At 34.6% G+C, this 26,975-nt stretch overlaps 1 protein-coding gene across 3 annotated transcripts in view; it reads right to left on the minus strand.

Moving 5' to 3' along the window:
• Window positions 1-16,399, minus strand: part of LOC102980294 (charged multivesicular body protein 1B2) — a 32,031-nt gene extending 15,632 nt beyond the window's left edge. Inside the window, exons 1-2 of one of the 3 annotated variants that reach the window (XM_028482801.2) lie at window positions 16,235-16,395; window positions 638-735 (exon numbers count right to left, since the gene is read on the minus strand). In XM_028482801.2, the coding sequence (XP_028338602.1) occupies window positions 638-735; window positions 16,235-16,250 (114 nt within the window). In that variant the 5' untranslated portion in view covers window positions 16,251-16,395. Of the gene's footprint in view, window positions 1-637; window positions 736-16,234 lie in introns of all 3 variants that reach the window. The other 2 variants (XM_007118160.3, XM_028482802.2) reach the window with 2 other exon arrangements.
• Between the last annotated feature and the right edge of the window lie 10,576 nt (window positions 16,400-26,975).

Genomic DNA, 26,975 nt, shown 5'->3' on the forward strand with positions numbered 1-26,975 from the left:
GAGAGTAGCACTGACATATATACACTATCAAATGTAAAATAGCTAGTGGGAAGCAGCCGCATAGCACAGGGAGATCAGCTGGGTGCTCTGTGACCACCTAGAGGGGTGGGATAGGGAGGGTGGGAGGGAGACACAAGAGAGAGAGGATATGGGGATATATGTATACATATAGCTGATTCACTTTATTATACAGCAGAAACTAACATATGATTGTAAAGCAATTATACTCCAATAAAGATGTTAAAAAAAAGCCAAACTTTAGAGACTACAGAAATTCAAATGAGCCAAAAAATGTGACATATTATTCTTACATACAGGCTTTATACTTCTCAGTAACAGTGGTTCTGGCTACAAACCAAAGGATGGTCATTAGATATAGGCAACAGAACAGTTAGGTAACAGTACAGTTATACTCTGTGTTATGAGCCATACTTGTACACATAAGTAGAAATAAACAAAAAAGCCATTATTAATTATGTCAGATAATAAATAATTTACTTAAATAGATATTTGGCTTAAAATGCTAAAGCCAGTAATCTTTCTTCAATGTAAAATAAACTAAAACAACCACTCTTCCATCATATAACTGCTCATTTCATGAGTTTAAAAAAAAGTAAAAAGATTAAAAATTACTTACCTTTTTAATCTTGGCCTTTTCAGCCTTTTCTTCTTTATCACATTTCTTGGCATTCCTATTAAGTTCTTTTGCAGCAAACTTCAAGTTAAATAGGTGTTCTGAAATTATATGTTAAGGTTTAAAAAAAAGTCATTTCCCAACCTAACTACCTGAAAACAAGATGTTAAAATTATAAAACTTATAAGATTATGCTATTTAAACCAACTATTCACAAAGTATTTGAGGAAACAGAACAATTTTTATCTGTTCCACATTTGTTTTCTGTTAAAATTAAGTTAATTATTTTAAGAAATAATTTTAGAAGAAAATAAGAAAAATAAATAAATAAAACTTAATAATTTTAAGAAACTCAATTATTTCTATTAAAACAAACTTATGGTTATCAAAGGGGAAAGGTGGGGGGAGGGATAAATTAGGAGTTTGGGATTAACATACACACTACTATATATAAAATAGATTATTAGAGTAATGTGAATCAAAACTACTGTGAGGTATCACCTCACACCAGTCAGAATGACCATTATTTAAAAAACTAGAAACAATAAATGCTACAAAGGGTGTGGTGAGAAGGCAACCCTCCTACACTGTTGGTGGGAATGTACATTGATACAGACATTATAGAAAATAGTATGGAGGTTCCTTAAAAAACTAAAAATAGAACTACCATATGACTCAGCAATCCCACTACTGGGCATATACCCTGAGAATACCATAATTCAAAAAGAGACATGCACCCCAATGTTCATTGCAGCACTATTTACAATAGCCAGGACATGGAACCAACCTAAATGTCCATTGACAGATGAATGGATAAAGAAAATGTGGCACATATATACAATGGAATATTACTCGGCCATAAAAAGAAAGGAAACAGTTATTTGTAGTGAGGTGGATGGACTTAGTCTGTCATACAGAGTGAAGTAAGCCAGAAAGAGAAAAACAAATACTGTATGCTAAAGCATATATATGGAATCTTAAAAAAAATGTTACTGATGAACCTAGTTGCAAGGCAGGAATAAAGAGGTAGACATAGAGAATGGACTTGAGCACATGGGGTGGGAGGGTGAAGCTAGGGCAAAGTGAGAATAGCATCGACATATACACACTACCAAATGTAAAATAGTTGGCTGGTGGGAAGGAGAAGCATAGCACAGGGAGATTGGCTCGGTGCTTTATGATGACCTAGAGGGGTGGGATATGGAGGATGGGAGGGAGGCTAAAGAGGGAGGGGATATGGGGAGATGTGTATGCATATGGATGATTTGCTTTGTTGTATAACAAAAACTAACACAGTATTGTGAAGCCATTATACTCCAATAAAGAACTATTAAAAATAAAAAAAATACTAAAAAAAAAATCAATCCAGACTTAGATATATCATAGCACACCTCAGAATACCAAATACTAAAATATTTAAAAGAGCCATAGTGAAAATTCTGATTATTTGTAAAATAACTAAAGATCAGACTGAGCAGAATTTCAAATAAAATGCTAATGTAACTTCCAAAGGATGTACAGTAGATTCTCATTATTCATGGTAGTTATATTTCATGAAATCATATTATATTTCATGAAATCGCAAACAGGGAATTAATGAGTACAGAAACATTGCTCCTAAGGAAAATGCAGGATTAGGTTCCCGCGAGTCTCTGGTCAAAACATTTTTGTCAACCTATGAATACATAACCTTGTTTTATGTATATTTTTGTTTTAACACATCTTAATTAATATATCTTGCTGACTCTGTAACATTGAATTCCTGGCAAACAGCATTATAACTCATGCCTGAAAGAAGCTTACCTAATACACATATACTCTCCATAAGGCACAGCACAGTCTTGCACTTCAGAACACTATACAGCACTTAAACACTACACTTGGAGATTAGTGAAATCACCAACAAGAAGCACAAAAAATGCAAAAAAAAAGTGGCACTTGACAAAGTGAAAAAGACACTCATTTACACTATGAGAGCTAAAGTAAAAAGGCAAAGCATCACACTGTTCACCCTCAACTGGGAATGTGCTCCTTTGGCCACTCAAATTTTTCACTGCCTGAGCATATCCATGAATAACCCTGAAAGCATAGCAAGGAATGATTTCAGGTTAAAAAAAATTATACTGAGTAGGTAAATTTGCAAACACAGAATCTGAGAATAATCATGACTAAATAAGGATGACTGAATGTACTTCACAAAAAACAAAATTACGTCTGACATAATGAAAGGTTTAGTGAGCACAGAGACTGGTAAACACAGATAAATCCAGAGAAATAGTGAGTATAAGATAATCATTATGTCTGATTTTGGAGATTAGAGAGGCAGAACAAACATAGACAATAAAAACATGTACGACAGAGGATGGGGTGACAAATTATATGTTTAAAAATCCAAGAAAAAAGTTTCTAATTATTTAGAAATTAAATTAACTATGCATGTAAAAATGTGAAGGGTACTGCTAAGGAAATAGCATGTAACTTCTAAAAGAGTAAAGTGAAAAAATGGAGTAAACCACCTAATAAATCCAGAAGAAAGTAGCAAAAGAGAAGTGAATCACAGAGAAAACAGGATAAACAGAAATCATAAAATATCAATAAAAAGAAACCTCCCCAAAATGTCAGGCTGGATTAAAAAAATAATGAAACAAATTATAAATATGTGCTTTAAACAGGACTTTAAATCACCAAAACAGAAAGGCTGGATGTAAAAAGACAGAAAAAATTATACCAGACAAATACTAACCTAAAAAACCAGTTGTAGCTTTATTAGTATCAATCAAAACAGACTACCTAAAAGCAGCATTAGAAAGTTTTTAAAAGTAGGGATCACTATAAAATGATAGAAAGTAAATTCACAAATTGATGAAATAATTCTAGATTTCCATGTTCCTCTACATAGCCTCAAAGTGTGTTTGTATGTATATATATATAAAACTGGCAGATAAAATTATTAATCTTGGTAGATTTTAATAAAATTCTCTCAGTAACTGACAAAACTAAGAATATAGAAGTTACAAAAGAGCCGATTAAGAAGCTTAATTTAAAAATTAACATATAGAGAATTACAGCAAAACCTGTGCCCAATAATTTGAGAATACACATCATTTACAAGCATATGACACATGAAAACTGATCACATCCTGGGCCATAAAGCAAATATGAAATAATAGATATCAGACAAACCTACTGTCTAACCACAACTCAATAATGAATTAATTAATATGGGAATTTACTTCACAATTTTTCTGTAAGAATCTAAAACTCTTCTAAGATTAAAAGTTTATTATTCTTTTTATTTATTTATTTTGACTGTGCTGGGTCTTCATTGCGGCATGCAGGCTCAGTAGTTGCATCACATGGGCTTAGTTGCAGTATGTGGGATCTTAGTTCCCCGACCAGGGATTGAACCCAGCCCCCTTGCATTGGGAGTGCAGAGTCTTAACCACTGGACCACCAGGGAAGTCACCTAAAGTTTATTTTAAATACATATATATCTATATCTATATCTACAGTAAGTCCCCTACATATAAACCTTCAAGTTGCAAACTTTCAAAGATGTGAACGTGCGTTTGCATGTCCAATCACGTTAGTTCACGTCTCTGGTGTACATTCTCACGTGCATGCATCCTCTACAAGTGGTTGTGCTTTGTGTACTTTACAGTACAATATAGAGTACAGTAGTACAATATCTTTATTTCAAGCTAGATCTGCAAGAGGATGACTTCATCGAATTCCTTGCTGTGCAACAAGAGGAGCTTACTAATGAGGACTTTATGGAATTGGAGGCCCAGAGAAAGGGCAAAGAGAGACAAAAGGAAGAAGAAGTAACTGAAGAACCGAAGAGATTCACGACACAGGAAATGGCAAGGGGATTTTCTTTATTTGAGGAGTCACTGTTAGTTTTTGAGGCACAGAACCCAACGTAGAATGGTACACGAAGGTTGCAGCAGCCATTCAGAATGCAATCCAGTGCTACCATGTCATCTATGATGAGAAAAAAAGAGCTACTACCCAGACATCACTGGATCATGTTTTCAAGAGGGTAGGTAGAATTGAATCCAGCAAGGAACCAGAACCTGTGCCATCAATGGCAGGCATGAGTGAAATTGCAGCTTGCCCTCCATCTCCTATTGCTGATGATCCTTCAGCTCTACCATCTCCCACCTCCAGTCACTCTTCTTGCCTGTTCACTCGATGCCAGCCCCTGTATGCCAGCTGTTGTACTGTACTACTGTACTTTTCAAGGTACCGTAAGATTAAAAATGTTTTATTTTTTGTGCTTGTTTTTTTATGTATTATTTGTGTGAAAAGTATTATAAACCTATTACAGTACAGTATTATATAGCCAATTGTGTTAGCTGGGGACCTAGGCTAAGTTTTTTGGACTTACGAACAAATTGTACTTAGGAACTCACTCTTGGAACAGAACTCTTTCGTATGTAGGGGACTTAATGTACTTGGAAAAGACTATATATATGGATTTAAGAATTTTTTTAAATTTAAAAATAGACTTGAATGACAATGAAATGATTGGAATGTGGTTTGTGGGATGTAAAGCTAATGCCATACTCAGATGGAATTTTCTACCATTAAAAACTCACATTAGAAAGGAAGGTAGGCTAAAAATTAACTCAATAAGCATTCATCTCACAGAGTCAGGAAAACAAGAATAAATCCGAAGGAAGTATAAGAAAAAAACTCAGAGGGAAAAAACAGAAACAGATATATAATAGAAAGGATCAAAAAGTTTAAAATTGAGTTCTCTGTAAAGAATAATAACATTTACATACCTCTACAGAAAGCAATTAAGGAAAAGAACAAGGCATAAAAAAAGTGTAGAAATAAAAATGGAGAAATAACTGCAGATACAGTAAAGTTACTTTAAAATAATAAATTATGAACACTATGCCAATAAATTGGAATTAGAATGGACCATCATATAACAATATTTCCAAAATGAACTAAAAACAAATAAATAGATTTCTAAATTCTTGATTCAATATGTTAAAATATTTTAACATATAAACAAAGTAACTAATTAACAACAGTCACAGGTCCAAAAGGTTTTACTGGTGCATTACATCAATGATTTGAGGAAAAAGCAATTCCTATCTTATACAAACTCTTCCAAAGAATAGAAAATATAAAGAACACTCCCTAACTTTTGATACCCAAATCAAAAAAGGATACTATATATTAATGGACACATAGAATAAACTCACTTATGAACAGAGACAAAAATACTAAACAAAATATTAGCAATGAAGCAATATTCCCTCCCACCCCCATGGAATTTTTACATGCAATTTTAATGAATGAACATAAGTCTATCACTTCAATTAATTACTCTGAATTGTAGCTGCCAAGACTATAAAAACATCATGTAACAATGTTCTGAAAACAGTTATTTTCATCATTCAGAATCAAAATGTGGGTACCAAGAAAAAATTTTTATTCAAGCAATGTATTAAAGATACCTCATACTCATGATGGATTTTGCCTAGAAATGCAAGGATGGTTTAACATTAAAAAAATCGATCTATGTATTTTAACCACATTAGGAGGTCAAAGAAGAAAACACAGATGATAATCTCAGCATATAAAGAAAAAACATTAAATAAAATCCAACATTTGATGTATTCATCAAGCCAACTTTCAGATGAATGGTTCATGACCAAACTTCTAGTAAACTAGGAATGGAAAAAACACACACAAAAAATTCCTTAACCTGAAAGTATATCTATCAAAAACTAGAGCAATCATCATCCTTAACAGTGAATAATTAGAAATTCTTTTAAAATCAGTACAGTCATCCCTCTGTATCCATGGGTTTGCATCTGTGAATAGAGGGCCAACTAAGAGATCTGCATATCTGCAGATTTGGGTATCTGCAGGGGGAGGGGGGTGTTGGAACCAATCCCCTGCAGATACCCAGGGATGACTGTAACAAGAAAGTGATCATGATATATATATATATTTTTTTAATTAAGCATTGTTCTGGAGTCCTACCAAGCATGATAAGAAAAATAAAAGGTACATAGATTACAATGGAAATCATCAAAGAATCATTACTTGAAAATACCCTTAGTCTCCAACCCAGCAATCCCACTCCTAGGTATATACCATAGAGAAACTGTCCCCAGCTACACAGGAAATATGTACAATAATGATCATAGCAGTATTGTTTATAATGACAGAAAACCATGGAAACAACCTAAATGTTCATCACTAAATAGAATGGATAAATTGTGTGATATTTCGACAATAAAGCAATTATACTCCAATAAAGATGTTTAAAAAAAAGGTACAGATGTTAAAAAAAAACTACATAGAGGTGAAAGTGAAAATGACATAATGAATGAATCTGAAGAATCATCTTGAATAAAAAAGAAAACAGTATACCACACACATAAAATTGGAAAATATGCAAGACATTAATTATATCCTAAGAATGTACATGTATGTGGTCAAATATAAACAAACGCATGGAAATGATAAATATGAACTTTTAGACAGTGGTTGCCTTTGGTGGGGAAATAAGGGAGATGAGTTGGTAATGTTTTATTTCTTAAGTCCAGTGGCAGGTAACTGGTCTTTTATTCTTTTTTGTACTTGCTCTCGGGGGGATGAGGATTAAAGTTCCATGATTTTTATAAAAAATTCATTTCAAATAAAAGGTTAGATTAAGAGTTTATAGTCCTGTTCCATGAGATGGTATCTTTGCAATTTTAAAAAGAGGGTTGCTTGAAAATTAAAAGAAAAAAACCCAAAAGCATGTATTAAGTAACACTGGTATATGGACAACACTGTTAGGAATGTGTAGTAGTATTATAACTTGGATATGTTGAACCTGTTTGTGCTTGATATAATATAAAATAGCTGGTCTCCAAGGCTGTTTTCAAACATTCTGGTCCTAAATTTTAAGTATACTCTGGAAACACTAATTTGAAATTTACAGTGTCAGTAGCTACTTACTCTGTATTCCCATGTTACTTTATATATGATGTACTTTTCTGTATTTCATTATAATTATTTGTTTACATGTCTACTTCTTTAACTAGACTATGGACACCCTGAGAATAAGGATGAATCCTAATTATCCTTATACCATCAGCTTAGTGCAGTGATTAACAGAAGTACTCAATAGTTTTAAGTAAATGAATAGTAGAAAAATGTTTTGCAATGGTACCTGATATACTGGGGAAAAAGCATCACTGTTGTTGGGCAAGAGGACTCAATTACACATATAAGCTTATGAATAAGTTTATACTAATACAATGATGTTTATTTCTGTTGTATATTAGGATTCTACATGATTTCATTCAGGAAAAAAAAAGGGCTCTGAGGCTAAGAGTGAGAAAAACAATGTCATAGCAGATCCTAGACTTTTAAAAAAATCCTTGGACTGGTATAATTAACAGAAAGAATAGAGCAACACCAAAAATGTAGGAAGGAGAGTCTCACAATAAAGGATGGCTTTTAAAATTGAAGACATTTGGCTTTGGAAAATACTTTTTACATGGTCTCTTCTTATTTTTCCCATTTTGACTCATAAATATAGTGTAAAGCACATGATTCCATAGAGGAGGACTACATATATTAGACTACCACCCCTGCCAAATATATTCATATGTGTCTATGTATCCCAGGCAACCTGTAAAACCAGTTTTTCTGATGATGTATCTTTTGTTCTAGGCCAGAAATCAAAACACTCCTGGGTCTAAAACCTTGCCTCTAACTCTCGGGTACCTTCTACAACCAGGGTATGCGATTCTTAAATTCAGGTGCCTCCTATTCAAATAATCACCCTCTGTATACACTACAATTAAGTGAATATCCTCTATTGCTAATGTGGAAAATAATGGCATTGATTCAACCACTAAATTGAACTATGAACCAGAGTTGATATACTGTGAAATATTTTAGATATTTTAGTTGGCTGTAAATCCTTGGAGTATTTTTCTATTTGGAAAAAATAACACTGGCAGAACAATCTCCTTCACTGACTAATCATAAATTCAATTTGGCAAAGTGGTTGCTATTAAGACAGTATTTCTTTCTTTTTGCCAACTGAAAGGACATGACTGAAATACTTGATTTTTGATGGATTGAAGGTTTAGAAAGGCTGAACAGTAATACATATTAACATGTATAGAATAATGCATAAGGCCCTAAACTACATCTTGGGTAATCCCAGGCTCCAGCAACTTGTGCTTCAGTGATGATGGCCTCCACCAGTTACCTGACTCTGTGTCTTCACATACAGTTCCTTTGCCCAGTGTACCCTTCTTCCTCCCCTCCCTACCATATTCCTCTTAGCCACTATGAGGTTTATCACACACCACCATGCTTGCTTTTTTGCTAACATAAACACTGACTCTGAAAAATTGGTCTCAAAGATCTCCATTAATGGCAATAGGTTTCCCTCCTCCTGCCAAAATCCATGCAAAAGGAAAACACTAAATCACTTAGCACTTGGGATTGATAAACAAGAAAATCAATGAATCATCTGAACAATTATTTCAAATTTTCAGAAAGTAGCATTCCCTACCTTCTAACTCTAGAAAATTAAAATTTAAAACATTACATCATACAGGTGTACGTCTTAATAGGAAATATATCTATGAACTAGACTTGTCTTTGAGAAAATCTAAGCTAGGTCCTCCCTAAAGTGATTGTGTTGATTCATGGTTTTCCAAACTCTTTTTAAAGCAAAAATCTCAAATGGAATGTCAATATATAGAAAGAGTAGCTTTGCATAACTGTAGGACTCGATCAAATATAACTGAAGTGCACTGTAAGTTCTGGAGGCACTATGGAAACGTGAACACACCAGAGACTTTGGAGCCGAGCCCAGATCCTTTACACTTACAAGCTCTGGAGCTTTCTTAGCTTTAATTGCCAGTTCTACAAAATGAGGACACTACCACCCGTCTTCTAGGGTTGTTTTGAGGTTTTGAGATGATATATAAAATCCCCAGCACAAAGTTTGGTACATAGTAGATGTTCAATAAATTGTCATTACCACCTCATGATTTAGGTAAGTCACCTATCCTAACTGGGCAATACGGCTAGCCAGGGAATAAAAAAATCCCAATGTGTCTTTAAAACATTCTATGTTGGGCTTCCCTGGTGGTGCAGTGGTTAAGAATCTGCCTGCCAATGAACAGGACATGGGTTTGAGCCCTGGTCCAGGAAGATCCCACATGCTGCTACTTGCTCTCGGGGGGATGAGGATTAAAGTTACATGATTTTTATAAAAAATTCATTTCAAATAAAAGGTTAGATTAAGAGTTTATAGTCCTGTTCCATGAGATGGTATCTTTGCAATTTTAAAAAGAGGGTTGCTTGAAAATTAAAAGAAAAAAACCCAAAAGCATGTATTAAGTAACACTGGTATATGGACAACACTGTTAGGAATGTGTAGTAGTATTATAACTTGGATATGTTGAACCTGTTTGTGCTTGATATAATATAAAATAGCTGGTCTCCAAGGCTGTTTTCAAACATTCTGGTCCTAAATTTTAAGTATACTCTGGAAACACTAATTTGAAATTTACAGTGTCAGTAGCTACTTACTCTGTATTCCCATGTTACTTTATATATGATGTACTTTTCTGTATTTCATTATAATTATTTGTTTACATGTCTACTTCTTTAACTAGACTATGGACACCCTGAGAATAAGGATGAATCCTAATTATCCTTATACCATCAGCTTAGTGCAGTGATTAACAGAAGTACTCAATAGTTTTAAGTAAATGAATAGTAGAAAAATGTTTTGCAATGGTACCTGATATACTGGGGAAAAAGCATCACTGTTGTTGGGCAAGAGGACTCAATTACACATATAAGCTTATGAATAAGTTTATACTAATACAATGATGTTTATTTCTGTTGTATATTAGGATTCTACATGATTTCATTCAGGAAAAAAAAAGGGCTCTGAGGCTAAGAGTGAGAAAAACAATGTCATAGCAGATCCTAGACTTTTAAAAAAATCCTTGGACTGGTATAATTAACAGAAAGAATAGAGCAACACCAAAAATGTAGGAAGGAGAGTCTCACAATAAAGGATGGCTTTTAAAATTGAAGACATTTGGCTTTGGAAAATACTTTTTACATGGTCTCTTCTTATTTTTCCCATTTTGACTCATAAATATAGTGTAAAGCACATGATTCCATAGAGGAGGACTACATATATTAGACTACCACCCCTGCCAAATATATTCATATGTGTCTATGTATCCCAGGCAACCTGTAAAACCAGTTTTTCTGATGATGTATCTTTTGTTCTAGGCCAGAAATCAAAACACTCCTGGGTCTAAAACCTTGCCTCTAACTCTCGGGTACCTTCTACAACCAGGGTATGCGATTCTTAAATTCAGGTGCCTCCTATTCAAATAATCACCCTCTGTATACACTACAATTAAGTGAATATCCTCTATTGCTAATGTGGAAAATAATGGCATTGATTCAACCACTAAATTGAACTATGAACCAGAGTTGATATACTGTGAAATATTTTAGATATTTTAGTTGGCTGTAAATCCTTGGAGTATTTTTCTATTTGGAAAAAATAACACTGGCAGAACAATCTCCTTCACTGACTAATCATAAATTCAATTTGGCAAAGTGGTTGCTATTAAGACAGTATTTCTTTCTTTTTGCCAACTGAAAGGACATGACTGAAATACTTGATTTTTGATGGATTGAAGGTTTAGAAAGGCTGAACAGTAATACATATTAACATGTATAGAATAATGCATAAGGCCCTAAACTACATCTTGGGTAATCCCAGGCTCCAGCAACTTGTGCTTCAGTGATGATGGCCTCCACCAGTTACCTGACTCTGTGTCTTCACATACAGTTCCTTTGCCCAGTGTACCCTTCTTCCTCCCCTCCCTACCATATTCCTCTTAGCCACTATGAGGTTTATCACACACCACCATGCTTGCTTTTTTGCTAACATAAACACTGACTCTGAAAAATTGGTCTCAAAGATCTCCATTAATGGCAATAGGTTTCCCTCCTCCTGCCAAAATCCATGCAAAAGGAAAACACTAAATCACTTAGCACTTGGGATTGATAAACAAGAAAATCAATGAATCATCTGAACAATTATTTCAAATTTTCAGAAAGTAGCATTCCCTACCTTCTAACTCTAGAAAATTAAAATTTAAAACATTACATCATACAGGTGTACGTCTTAATAGGAAATATATCTATGAACTAGACTTGTCTTTGAGAAAATCTAAGCTAGGTCCTCCCTAAAGTGATTGTGTTGATTCATGGTTTTCCAAACTCTTTTTAAAGCAAAAATCTCAAATGGAATGTCAATATATAGAAAGAGTAGCTTTGCATAACTGTAGGACTCGATCAAATATAACTGAAGTGCACTGTAAGTTCTGGAGGCACTATGGAAACGTGAACACACCAGAGACTTTGGAGCCGAGCCCAGATCCTTTACACTTACAAGCTCTGGAGCTTTCTTAGCTTTAATTGCCAGTTCTACAAAATGAGGACACTACCACCCGTCTTCTAGGGTTGTTTTGAGGTTTTGAGATGATATATAAAATCCCCAGCACAAAGTTTGGTACATAGTAGATGTTCAATAAATTGTCATTACCACCTCATGATTTAGGTAAGTCACCTATCCTAACTGGGCAATACGGCTAGCCAGGGAATAAAAAAATCCCAATGTGTCTTTAAAACATTCTATGTTGGGCTTCCCTGGTGGTGCAGTGGTTAAGAATCTGCCTGCCAATGAACAGGACATGGGTTTGAGCCCTGGTCCAGGAAGATCCCACATGCTGCAGAGCAACTAAGGCAGTGCACCACAACTACTGAGCCCGCACTCTAGAGCCTGCGAGCCACAACTACTGAGCCCGCACATCACAACTACTGAAGCCCATACGCCTAGAGCCCGTGCTCCGCAACAAGAGAAGCCACTGCAATGAGAAGCCCGTGCACCACAACAAAGAGTAGCCCCCTCTCTCCACAACTAGGGAAAGCCCACGCACAGCAACGAAGACCCAACACAGCCAAAAATAAATAAATAAATAAATTTAAAAAGAAAAAAAAACATTCTGTGTGATTTTATTTAATAGCAATTACACTGCTGACAGGCAAAGGGGAACAGCAACGAAGACCCAACACAGCCAAAAATAAATAAATAAATAAATTTAAAAAGAAAAAAAAACATTCTGTGTGATTTTATTTAATAGCAATTACACTGCTGACAGGCAAAGGGGAGAAATCAGCTATGCCTTAATAGATTATTGCTTTAAAATTTAAATAAATAACAATCATTAGGGTTCCACATATTTATTATGCATACAGAAGGAAACCTTGCTCTAAGATTTCAATCTGCTTCCTCAAGAAAAATGGTTATAGTCAGTTTACTAGCAGAAATTCATAGTGGAACTCTTACGTCCTGCCTACCTCTCTGAAGTGGGTGGAGCAACACCAAGGGAAAGTAAGGTATCCCAACATAGTAGGGCAGAAAGCTATTTGATTCCAAGTGCCAACGGTAGGATTTTACAATCCTTTACATAGAAGTAAAGGTTGAAAACAAAGGAGGTAAGAGGAAGGAATAAGAATGTTCTACTAGTACCTGCCTGCTCCAGATTAAAGCAGTGGTGCCTACCATAAATGGTTATTCATACATTTGATGAGAAAAAGTGGCATATATACCCAACTTCCCTCTTTTTCAGCTCCCAGCATCTTAATCATCCCTTGTGTATGTCTGGGAGGTAGAGTTTGGGAACACAGAAACTCAGGGAGATCTTCAGAGTTGAAAGAAACCTTAGAGATTGCTTGTCAACTTCCCTCATTTTACAGATGTGAAAACTGAAGCCTAGAGATGGGTAATTAACTGTGAATAGAAGAACAAGAAAGAATTCAAAGCCAGCTCAACTCTTCTCTTTTTGCATTTTAACTTTCATGGTGAATTGCTCAGAACTGATCCTCAAATAGCATCAAATGATGAATGATAAGCATTCCTTACATAAAATACTTCTTGTAAGACAACATTCTACTAGCAAGCAAGGACATATATTATACTACTGTCAGGTGATGATATTTAAAAAACAAAATTTGAACTATTATTAATATCTTGGTTAAAAAATCACAATACATTTGTCAACACTAGCAAAGCCTCAGAGACTCTGATCTGTAATTCTGTTTTAGGATGTAAAGCCATTCACAATGGAGAGCATTTTTAAGGTAGCTGGCAATTTTTGCCTATAACATAGTCTCATCTGTCTAGGTGACTACAAAAGGAGACAATGATACCAGTCCAGTTCACAACATCCCTTTACTCTTATGTCTACAGTACCTATTATCTACTTCGTTGCTTCTCAACCTTTTTCAGGTTACAATCCCCTAGAGAAAGAGATGTCAGCGACAAATATTTTCCCCAGGAAAAGGCACATTGCCATACAGCATAAACTAATATGATATTGTAAAGCAAACATACTGTAATAAAAATGTAAAAAAATAAATAAATTTGGCTATTCCATCAAGTTGTTTAAAATGATATTGGATGTAATCCAACATAACTTCAGTGTATCTAACTGCCCAAAGACAGAAGTCACAATTACCATGCTAATTCAATTGTGTTAGCACATTTATCCTTCTTACATACTGTAACAATGAGATTTCTGCATTTCAAATAGGTGACAAATAAATGTTACTCAAGTTTCAGTTCAAGTTATTTATTTATGAAAGACAGGTCTGAGTCCACATGTCATTTTCTTCCTCTATACTCAAAAGGAAAAGGTCTGGATTCTAAGAAAAGGACCAAGAGGGTTTCTCTGGTGGCACAGTGGTTGAGAGTCTGCCTGCCGATGCAGGGGACATGGGTTCGTGCCCCGGTCTGGGAAGATCCCACACGCCGCGGAGCGGCTGGGCCCGTGAGCCTGCGCGTCCGGAGCCTGTGCTCCGCAACGGGAGAGGCCACAACAGTGAGAGGCCCGCAAAAAAAAAAAAAAAAGGACCAAGAGAACTAATCACTGCCACACGGTATGAATGAAGTCCTCACTTCCTTTGACGGACTTAAGAGTAGTTATAGTTCATTTTTGTTATGTATTAAACTACTGATAATAGTACCATTAATTTTAATTACAGTCAGGCATACATACTTTTCAGTGAAAGAAAATTAGTAACTATCTTATTATTGGAAATCACAGAAAGTAGGTTTTTAGGTGAACAAATGTAACTTGCATTATTAAAGTAGGAAATAAAAGCAGTTTTAGAGCTATTACCTCAAACCCTTCCAAAAGATCTGGCGAAAAAGATAGCAATTTGTACTCTACTTCTTAATACTTAACATGTTCAAAACTTCATAATTTAGTAAGCCCTTACATTTCATTTTATCTTCACAAGAGCTTTATAAGGCTGACAGGTCAGTTAGTATGTTTACAGATGAGTAAACATTGCATAACAGAGGCTATATGAGTTGTTCTAACATGTTTCTTAAAAGGCAGAACTGGGATTGGAAATTTATCTTCTGGCTCATAATCCAGTGCTCTTTTATGATGGTGCTTTAATAAAAATCATCTAACAAAACTACACTTCTATAAATTATATACTTTAAACTGGGCCTTTTAGTCATCTACTGTGTTCATGAAATGACCTATTTCTGCACCTCCACAAAGGTTCACATTTTATTCTTGGTTTATCTTGGCCAGTTCAGCACCAAATATGTTACCAATATTCTCAGTACAGTTTACATAATTTAATCCTCTCACCAAATGTCTTTCTATATTTCAGACTTACAAATTAATGAATGAAAATAGTTTCAATATGAGCTATCAAAGAATTTCTATGACCCAATTTTGTTATTTTGCCAAGTTTCATTCAATAGCAAGATATCAAACTATTCTATTTCTGTAATGCCAATTTCTGGAAGAAAGAGAGCGACATGGAAACACTGTGATGGTATTTCACTTGTGAAAAACAATCTCATCCTTCTTCAATTCAGAGCTTCGCACAGCTTGGTTGGTTCCTAACCTCGAACTCATTGCTTAAATGGTAACACAGGTGCAACTGATGGATTTTTGTGGCTTTAGGAAACTATGAGTTTCCTCACGTGCTAAATCAGATTATTAACAAGCAAGCAATCAACTTAGTTTGGAGGGCTGGTATTAAGAGCTCATTACCAGTCACCTCCATCCAGAAAAAGGAAGAAGTTCCACAAAAACTATTTGCCCTCGTTACCCATTCAAAACCTATACCTCTGCCCCAAACCTCTGTCAAACTGTCGCCTGTTTCCACACCACTCTCTTTCGATTTTTCAGAAGTGGATAAATTCACTGAAAGGACAGGTGACAGTAGCCTTCAACAAGGGAGGGTTCGTGTTCAGTAATCTTCTCAAAGCAGCCCCACGTCCCCTGATTCAGGATGGTTGCGGCTACCAGGAAAACAACAACAAACAAAACAAAACAAGCTGCCAGAGCCTACCAATCGGAGTCAGAACCCTCACCCCTCCTCAGCTAGACCTAAAAGGTCACCACCAGGCACCTTCCAGGGCCCCAGGCCCTCCTCTCCCCCACCTCTTTAAGCCCTAGCAGCAGCTTTTCAGAAAGGAAAGGATACTCTCCATATTCGACATGGTCCCACGACTTTTCTTGGGAGGCGACAGCCAGGGGCAGCGGCAAAGATTTGACGGCAGTGCGCGCAGAGCGCGAATCCAGTCCCGAGCTGCTGCCGGTCTGGCTCCTAGGTCCGCAATCCCACTTCCTGTTTCTGCGCGAAGAAGGCGGGGGTGGGGTGGGCGTGGGGGGATGGAGCCGTCCGCGTCCGAGGGGCGGGGCTGGGGCAAAGCCAAAATGGCTGCCGCTCTGAGAGGCGGTTAGGGTGTGTTGCAGTTGCTTCCGGGCGTTGGGGGTTAGAGGGCAAGAGGTTAAGCCCCTCCCTCCCGTGTCCTTAGCTGCACCCTCGCCTAACCAGCGCCTAACGGTTTTCGTCACACAGCTGACCCTCTAGTTCTTTCTTTTGTCCTACTCCAAACTCTCTTTAACCTGCTTCCACACCTCTTCCCTCAGATTTCACACTATCCTTGACCCCTCACTTTTGTTCTCAGAGCTTGTCTTACGGATGAAGGAAAAAGGTATAGGGCTTTTAAAGTACTTTAAAAAAAAAGTTATAATCGTATGAAATAAGGGATTAGCGGGGTTGGTAGTTTTGAGTTGTGAGGTTCAATTGAAGTGTTAAAAAGGATCATGATCCTAAAGTTTTAGGTTAGATGGGGAGGACGAAAAAGTAAGCGTAGGTTTAAGAGGTGAAGTTGCTGTGAAATATATATTCGTAATAAATAGTTTATTATTATTTTATAATAGATGGTGTAAAATATGAAAATTACTACCAAATCTTTAATCTAAGGGAGGTTAATAGAAATGCTAAATAGCGGTTAGCATTTATATGTGACTTATTAATATAACCAAAGGTAATTTATTAGACACTGAATCTCTAGATTTATGGGAAGGAAGGGGATCTTTGGCGTTGGTGTCGCTGCATTTCAATTCAAAACTCTTAGACATTCCAGGAAAGAGCTAAGAGATACTACTTTGGGGGGAAAAATAGCTAGAATAATTATACCCTTATGGAGGAATTTTATAAGCTTGGCGTTAAAATTTTTCTTATCGTTAATATTTAAATATGTGGGGAAAAGAATGAGTAAATAATTGGCTAAGCCTCTTTTTATCTTTAGGATCATTTCCTATTGAAAACTAAAATGGTTCAAAAAGCTAGTGTTTTACTCTTTTGTGTTGACTATTGGTAGGCTTCAGACTTATCGAATTATAAACCCTTAATGCTGGAAAAACCTTTTTGAGTATAGTTCTGGGGAAGAACAATCTGTAAATCACATCCATAGATGAAACTGTATAAATATTTTTATTTATATCTCTCCATATGTATATATTTGGGATGCAAGATTTACTTTTATGGAGACAGACAAAAGTTGACAGATTTCATTATTGTTTCTTCACTTTCCATACTAGGTAAACAACTAACTGTATTTCACAGTTTGAGAATTCTTCTTTTGGTAAAAAGGTTAAAAAAAATGTTTTAAAAAGTTCGTCCCTAGGTTTTTAATATGTGTTAACACAGCTCTTTCAATAAATCCACATGTTGACAGAACAATCCACTAAAGCTTAAGCATTTCCAAGTTTTATGTATTTTAGTTATATTCTTTTTTAAAAGAATAAGCCTTTTTTAAAAGTGTTTTTAAAGTGTTTTTGCATATTGTAGAACTTCTTAGGTTGGGATCAGGTTTTTAGGAAAGTTAAAATCTGAAGAGATTTGTTCAGTTAGGAAATTTGTTATTGCTGTCCATCTAAAGTAAAAAAAAATACATAGCCTATATATTTGATTTACTAACCACTTAGAAGATTAAGAAGTTGTTTTTATTTTTATGAGTTCTAAACTAATTTTTACTCCAAAAATTGCCCTCATATTATTCCTTGGACATCTTATTTCTTAAAGTTATAGACGTCTTATTTCTTAAAGTTAGATTTAGTAATTCTTTTGATCTTAGGGACAGTAATAGAACTATTTAATGTATATGCATATTCAGTTGTAACTGCTGCTGTTGAAAGCAAGGAATTGAAATCTGTTAAAATCATAAACTTGTTTTATGGCAGAGCAAATATATTACAGAGAAAGGAAATACATCAAATTTTAATTGTTTTTATTAAACATTGAATGCCTATAAAATAATATTTGTAAAACATGAGTACAGAATAAACAAAAGCAATACAACAACCTCCTGTGACTTATCACCCATTATGAGAAAAGAAAATTACCATTCCCTATAAATTCCCTTATGTACTCCTTTCCTAATCACATTCCTTTCCTTCCCTCTTTCAAGGCAACTACTGTCTCGATTTTATATATAATTTCTCTGTTTTTTTAATAGTTTTACCAATAGTATTTGCATCCCGAAACAATATGTTCTTTAGTGTTGCATGTTTTTGAACTTTGTATAAATGAAATCATAACTGTTTTTCTTTCTTCTTTGACTTGCTTTTGTAACTCATCATAATGTTCCTTATTTGTCTTACTACATGTAACCATAGTTTATTCATTTTCACTGAAATAGAGTATTCTACTGTATGAATATATCATAATTTATTCATCTATTCTCCTGATGATGGTTATTTGGGTTGTTTCCACATTAATATAGCCTCTAAGAATATATTGGTGTTATATTAACACATACTCTGATTAAACACTAAGATCAATAACTTATTTTAGTCTCCTAAACATGTTAGTATGAAATATGGAAATGGTTAGTTTATCATAGTGATGATTAAGATTAGTGTTTTTAAAGCCAGATGTAGTCTTTAAAACTATAATTTTACTCCCTCACCCTAGGCACAATTATTCATTAATTATTCATTGTATTTAGTCATATTTCCTTTTATTTTGAGTTATCTTAGATATTGGCTTTGTTTCTTCCACTCTACCAGATTTAGTAATACCACCTACCCTGTCTAACCTAGATAGGCAACTACCTTTTTCTTCTTTCACTCTTAGAACAGGGCTATAAGTGATAAAGATGATAGGTATAGGACCTCCCAAACTGTTCTTTTGGGACTTAGTTAACTCTAAATAAGAAGGTTTAACTGAAACAAAATAAGTCACATATTGATAAACTCAGATATGGTAAAATTCACCTATTGAAACTTAGGTGTGTTTTAAGAGATCTTGAATTTTTACTGGGATAATTGAGATGTAAAGAACCAATATAGTGTCTTAACTCAGCAGCTATTGAATGTGTTAAACTTCAGCATGAATAAAGCTAATGTGGTAATTATAATTCCCCCAGGAAATTGAGTTATTTTCATGATTCTTCATTATTAGTTCTTTAAATATTTTGTAATCCATTGTATTACAAAGAACAAGCTTTCCTTTTTAAAGTTAAAAACATTTATAAAACAATTGCAGTTGAAATCTAAATTACTTAATTTTTAAAATTTAATTTAGGTTGTTTTGTGACAACACAACAACGTTTTTGTTATATTTTAGCAAACAATTTCAAGATGATTAGAAAATTAAATGGTACATGACAGTTAAGCTTTCCTTGAAGTAGAAAGAAAGGAATACATCAGAAAAGAGAATGGTGCATTATATAGTACCTCTCAAACTTTAGTGTTCTTGTTAAAAATACAGATGGTTGGGCCTCACCTCTATAGATTCTGATAGAATAAGTTTGGAGCAGGGCTCAGAAGTCTATATTTTGCATCTGTTTGTGTACTAGAAATGAAAATTCTAATATAGATAAATATAAATCTTATTATACTGCCTAAAATAACTCAATTTGGATGGAACTTCATGGTTTACAAAGTGCTTCTTATACATCATTTCGTTTGATACTTAAAGTAACCTGAGGCAAACTGGCAGGCATTATTATCCTTTTTACCAATTAAATTTAAAAAAAGAAAGAAAAAGAAAGCTCAGAGAGATTATATGATTTGCCTAAGCAAGTTTTGAGCAAATAGAGTCTGTATTCAATTTAGGACCCTTTGATTCCTAATCCAGTACTTTTGAATGTGCGTAGCAGATTGGCAAGGAGGAATCATAAATAAGACCACTGTCTTCTTGCTTTCTATAGCTCAAGTACCCATTTAGCATAAGAGTAAAATGAAGAATTATTCCAGCTGGCTGGAAGTCTTTCTAATTTCTATAAGCAGAGTATTCAGTTTCTTGGAAATCCTAGCAAGGTATAAACGAGGGTCTTTCCTGTTCATAATGGAAGAACTATTTTCCTAGGCAGACAAAGAACACCTTGCTGGTTTCATTGTTCTCCTGTTTTTTATTTGATTTTCAAAATTTCATGGTCTAGCACTCTTCAAGTGGCAGGTGAAAGAGATTAGAGCTATAGACGAGGTAAAGCTCTTAGCTGAGGCAAATAGAAGACGAGGTGGGAATAGAAGTTTAAAGACAAGAGGAATTGGTTTGATTGGCTGCCATAGGTGACCTGAAAAGTTATCCAGTTTATAATTAGGAAGTGAGAGATGAGCAAAAGGAGACAAGATGAGAATCTGAATGTAAGGTTTAAGTGAACAGAAAAATAATGAAAAAATAGTATTGGGTAATTAGGAAAAATCCCTCCACATATTTACCATTTCTATATGTGATAATTTCTAATATGTCATTGTTATTTTAATAAGAAATGGTAATATTTGGTGATTGCAATGTATAGTTATCAGAAAGAACATTTCTATAGAAACTTTTATTGTAACAGAGCACTCAACACTAAAATTTCTCTTTGCCAGGAAATCTTTTTAAACTTGAATAATCAGTGAGTTGATTCTTAAAGGGTGATATTGTGAGAAAGAGCAAAGCATTTGCTGTTATTAGAGATCTTTCCACTTCAGATGATTCCAAAATAGTTTTGAGAATTGAATGATTCAGAAATTATTTAATACAGGTGTAAGTGTTCACAGAGAAATTAACTTTTTATTTTTCTTTTTAAATTGAAGTATAGTTGATTTATATTAGTTTCAGAAATACAGCATAAGTGATTCAACATTTTATATATTATACTCCATTAATGTTACTATAAAATATTGGCTATATTCCCTGTTCTATACATTACACCCTTGTAGCTTATTTATTTCATACATAGTAGTTTGTACCTCTTAATCCCCTTCCCCCATCCCTCTACCCAGTGTTAACCACTACTTTGTTCTGTGTATCTGTGAGTCTTTTTATGTTTTGAAGATTCCACTGCATATATATAGATATATATATCTTCTTTATCCATTTGTTGATGGACACTTAGGTTGCTTCCATATCATGGCTATTGTAAATAATGCTGCTGTGAACATTGGTGTACATATATCTTTTTGGCTATTGTAAATAATGCTGCTATGAACATTGGTGTACATATATCTTTTTGAATTAGTGTTTTCCTTTTCTTCAAATATTTACTCTGGAGTGGAATTGCTGGATCATATGGTAGTTCTATTTTTAGTTGTTTGAGGAGCCTCCATACTGTTTTCCATAGTGGCTATAAGCAATTTACATTCCCATCAACAGTGTACTAATGCTCTCTTTTCTCCACATCCTCGCAAACATTTGTTATTTGTTGTCTTTTTGATGACAGTCATTCTGACAGGTGTGAGGCGATATTTCATTGGGTTTTTTTTGATTTGCATTTCCCTGATGATTAGAGTTGTTGAATATCTTTTCTTGTGCCTATTGGACATTTGTATGAGTTTTTTGGGAAACATGTCTATTTAGTTCTTCTGCCTATTTTTAATTTTTTTTGATGTTGAGTTGTATGAGCTGTTTATATATTTTGGATATAAATCCTTTATCAGACATATCAATTGCAAATATTTTCTCCCATTCAGTAAGCTGTCGTTTCATTTTCTTGATGGTTTCCTTTGCTGTGCAATAGCTTTTAAGTTTAATTAGGTCCCATTTGTTTATTTTTGCTTTTGTGTCCCTTTCCTTAGGTGACAGATCCAAAAAAATATTCCCAAGAATTATGTCAAAGAGTGTACTGGGGCTTCCCTGGTGGCTCAGTGGTTGAGAGTCCGCCTGCCGATGCAGGGGATGCGGGTTCGTGCCCCGGTCCGGGAAGATCCCACGTGCTGCAGAGCGGCTGGGCCTGTGAGCCATGGCCGCTGAGCCTGCGCGTCCGGAGCCTGTGCTGCGCAAAGGGAGAGGCCACAACAGTGAGAGGCCCGCGTACTGCAAAAAAAAAAAAAAAAAAAAGAGTGTACTGCCTATGTTTTCTTCTAGGAATTTTATGGTTTCTGGTCTTACATTTTGGTCTTAAATCCATTTTGAGTTTATTTTTATATGGTTTGAGAAAATTTTCTAATTTTATTGTTTTACATATAGCTGTCCACTTCTCCCAGAACCACTTATTGAAGAGATTGTCTTTTCTCCATTGTATATTCTTGCCTCCTTTGTTGTAAATAATTGACCAAAAGTGCCTGGGTTTATTTCTGGGCTGTCTATTTTGTTCCATTGATCTATGTGTTTGCTTTTGTGCCAGTACCATGCTGTTTTCACTACTGTAGCTTTGTTGTATAGAATGAATTCAGGGGTGTGATACTTCCAGTTTTGTGCTTTTTTCTCAAGATTGCTTTGGCTATTCAGGGTCCTTTGTGGTTCTATATGAATTTTAGGATTATCTGTTCTAATTCTGTAAAATAATGTCATGGGTATTTTGAAAGGACTTGCCTTAAATCTGTAAATTGCTTTGGGTAGTATGGACATTTTAATAATAATAATTCCTCCAATCCATGAACACAGGATATCTTTCCATTTCTTTGTATCATCTTCAAGTTCCTTCAATGTATTATAGTGTTTAGAGTGTAGGTCTTTCACCTCCTTGGTTAAGTTTATTCCTAGGTATCTTTTTTTTTCTTTTTGATGCAATTTTAAATGGGATTGTTTTCTTGCTTCCTCTTTCTGATAGCTCATTATTAGTGTATACAAAAGCAATGGATTTCTGTATAATACTCTTGTATCCTGCAAGTTTACTGAATTCACTTATTAGTTCTAGTAGTTTCTTGGTGGAGATTTTAGGGTTTTCTATATATAGTATTATGTCATCTGCAAATAGTGACAGTTTTACTTATTCCCTTCCATTTTGGATGCCTTTCATTTCTTTTTCTTTTCTGATTGCTATGACTAGGTCTTCCAGTACTATGTTAACTAGAAGTGGCAAAAGTGGGCATCCTTGTCTTGTTCCTGATTTTAGAAGAAAGGCTGAGAAACTCATTTTTAATAAAGCTTTTCCTTATCTCTATTATTTTACCATACAGGAGCTGTTTGAAGAAAACTCTTAAAAGAAGAAAAAGCAAAAATAAGAGGCTTTTATCAGAACAGGTGAATGCAAGGTAAAAAGCAAACAAACAAAATACTAGCTCTCTTAAAAGACTATCCTCTACTCCTGTACCCCATTTTACTGGCCACAGAACCTATACACTTAGCTCCAGATACTACTTTTATTTAGTATTACTTTCTTACTACTTTTCATCCCAGATCAATTTTGGAATCTCAAGTCAAAATTCTGTCAAAGTCCTTCCCCTGATTTTAGAAATTTATCTAGTGATTGTTTAAAACAGAGTTAGCATGTTTTGTACATTCTTCAAGTCCTCTATATTTTAGTACCTATATTCTTTGATTTTTGAATTTTATTTTCTTCAAAATCAGCTATAGTGTGGTCCACTGTTCTTACCTCTAGATCAAGGTTTCTCAACCAGCACTATAAACATTTTGGTCTGGTCAATTATTTGGTTTTAGGGGCTGTCCTACATGTTGTAGGATGTTTAGTAGTATCCCTGGCCTCTACCCCTTAGAAACCAGTAAGCCCCTGCCCCTCAACTTGTGACAACCAAAAATGCCTCCAGAGATTGCCAAATATCCTCTAGAGGATAAAAATCACCTCCAGTTAAGAACCACTGCTCTAGCTCTAGAATGATCTAGCACTGCCTTTATAATAAACTGATAGACACACAATGACAGCAACAAAAACATCTTTAACCTTACTCTTTTTCAGGAATAACCATAGCAAGATCAAAGCAACATAACATCTCTAAGTTTCAAACCATTTTACTATAATTAGTAAAATTTATACCCAGGAAAGGATTTTTAAATCATTGCAAAATTTTTCACTTTGGAGGCAGCGGAAAGAGCAAGGCATTTGGAATCATTCAGAGCTGGGTTTGACTTTCTGGATCTTATACTGAATAGCTGCTTATCTTGGACAAGTTATTTAACCTTTTATGTGTCAATTTCATCAGTTGCAAAAACAGGGAAAATAATATTTATTTCCTAGGTTTATTGTGAGATTATCTTGAATGTTAGAATAGTTAGAATAGAGGCTCTCAGACAGTTAGACATGGTAGCTAAGTAATGTCCTCTCTAGCCAAAAAACAAACAAACAAAAACAAGAAAACAAAAACAAAACAAAACAACCCCCCCTCAACAAAGAGGTAAACATCATCAAGACAAGTATCTGAAACAAAAGAGAAAACCATACTGATTGATTTAAAAGCATGCCTTTGGTGCTTGGAAAAATTTAGGCATTTATGTTAACCATTCCTTGAGAAAGAATTAATGTCAAGAGAAGGGCTAGAGAAAGACAGTTACAGAAAGACAGTACTATTTTGTATGTTAAAAGGTTTTATGTACTGAGAAATGAAGATTCAGAAAGGAGTTAAAATTGCATGCATTTTGTGGAAGAGCTAGCTTTTATTTGGGAACTGGTGCCTTAGAAGCCAGACATGCCTGCTTATTTCAAGAACAATTCAATGAAATAGACTGCCTACTGTGTGCTCAGAACTGCACAACTGACATTATCAGTAGCAGAATACTGAGCTGGATGGACTCTGAGTCTGATCCAGAATGGCTTTTATTATGCTCTTATTCAGTCAGAAGGAAAGGCTATCTACAGGACAAGATGAATGTATCAGGCAAAAGTCTATAAAGGATAAGTATATCAGGTTAAGTGCCTATTTGATTTGCATAGCTCTGGTCTAGAAGGTTTGTCATATACTTCCATCCTCTCTGAAACTCACGGTTTTAAAGACAATTGTTAGTCAGTTGTAGCTGAGATATACTAAAACATAACATTTCCATGTATATAGTACTTTCCTAAAATGGGTATTGGGTAAGGAATGTGAAGATATAGAGGGAAATATACTTATGTATCACTTGATCCATGATAAAACTAGAATAAAAGAGGCAACCAGTTAGAAGACAAATTCTGATAAGAATGTAAAGAAAAATAAGAATTTATTTTTAAGTCAGGTCCTAAACTGAAGCTTAATCAGAACTAGGCAATTATCCAGACAGAAAAAATAATAAACTTCTATTTCTGTTTTTCAGATTTAATTCTTTGTCAAAAAGAAATCATCCAATATTTCACATCTATCTAACTGAAGTTCACTATTTGGAGGTAAGATATAAAGTTTAAAGAGACACAAATTTATAAATTAGAGGAAAAAAGAGGGATTATATAACTTGATAAAGACCATTTATCAGTTTGGTGTGCATTAAGCCTTTCATTCTTTATTTCAGCCTTCAGATAACCCATCATTTAAGGTGTACTTATGAACAGGGTAGAAAGGATCGTCTTGAAAATTCCCTTTGATAATTATATTAATAAATAAAGTATGATTTTCATAAACAGTTGTTCAGTTTTGTATAAAAGAAAAAAGATTATAGATATACATTTGACAAGCATATGCTCCAATATATTATTCTTTTACACTTCTTTTTTTTGTTAGTTTAAAGTTGTATTACTCTATTAGTGTTCCTCTCTCCTTTGTTATTAACCTTTCTCTAATTTTGTTTTTGTTTTTGTTTTACTAATTCTCATATTCATCCTCAGTACAACTCTTTTGGATAATTTAAAAATTATGCTTGACCAAGGAATCTCAAGCTCATCCTAGATTTCTATACTTTAGATCCAAAGAGGTCTACTGGAATTCATAGGATGCATTGCAGTTAAGATGAAGATTTAGTTAATAGTCTTATGCCAGGTGCATGAGTGTATAAGTGTCCTAGAAGCCCAGCAACTTCTAAAAAGATGCCCCTTAAAAATTTGGTATCAAATATTCAGAGTGATACAATCACTGTGGTAATCACACTGGTAAACAACTTTGGTTACTTACATAAATTGTTATTATCTTTTTTATGTATGCCTTACCTCTTCTATTAATTTATAATCTTCTTTAGGACCAGGTTATTTTATTCCTTATATGATTTTGACCCCTGGAACCGACTGATTTACTTGCATATAGTTGAAATTTAGTACACTTTTAATGTTGATGAGGTTTTATTATAACTTTTAAAAATAGAATTATTCATTTCATTCAGAGAGCTGTCTTCATATCCAGTTACATTTCTTTCTTTTTTATTTATTATTATTTTTTATACAGCAGGTTCTTATTAGTCATCAATTTTATACACATCAGTGTATACATGTCAGTCCCAATCGCCCAATTCAGCACACCACCATGCCCAACCCCCGCGGTTTTCCCCGCTTGGTGTCCATATGTTTGTTCTCTACATCTATGTCTCAACTTCTGCCCTGCAAACCGGATCGTCTGTACCATTTTTCTAGGTTCCACATACATGCGTTAATATGCAATATTTGTTTTTCTCTTTCTGACTTACTTCACTCTGTATGACAGTCTCTAGATCCATCCATGTCTCTACAAATGACCCAGTTTTGTTCCTTTTTATGGCTGAGAAATATTCCATTGTATATATGTACCACATCTTCTTTATCCATTCGTCTGTTGATGGGCATTTAGGTTGCTTCCATGACCTGGCTATTGTAAATAGTGCTGCAGTGAAC

Source organism: Physeter macrocephalus, chromosome 21 (genome assembly GCF_002837175.3).
Source record: "Physeter macrocephalus isolate SW-GA chromosome 21, ASM283717v5, whole genome shotgun sequence".
Taxonomy (NCBI): domain Eukaryota; kingdom Metazoa; phylum Chordata; class Mammalia; order Artiodactyla; family Physeteridae; genus Physeter; species Physeter macrocephalus.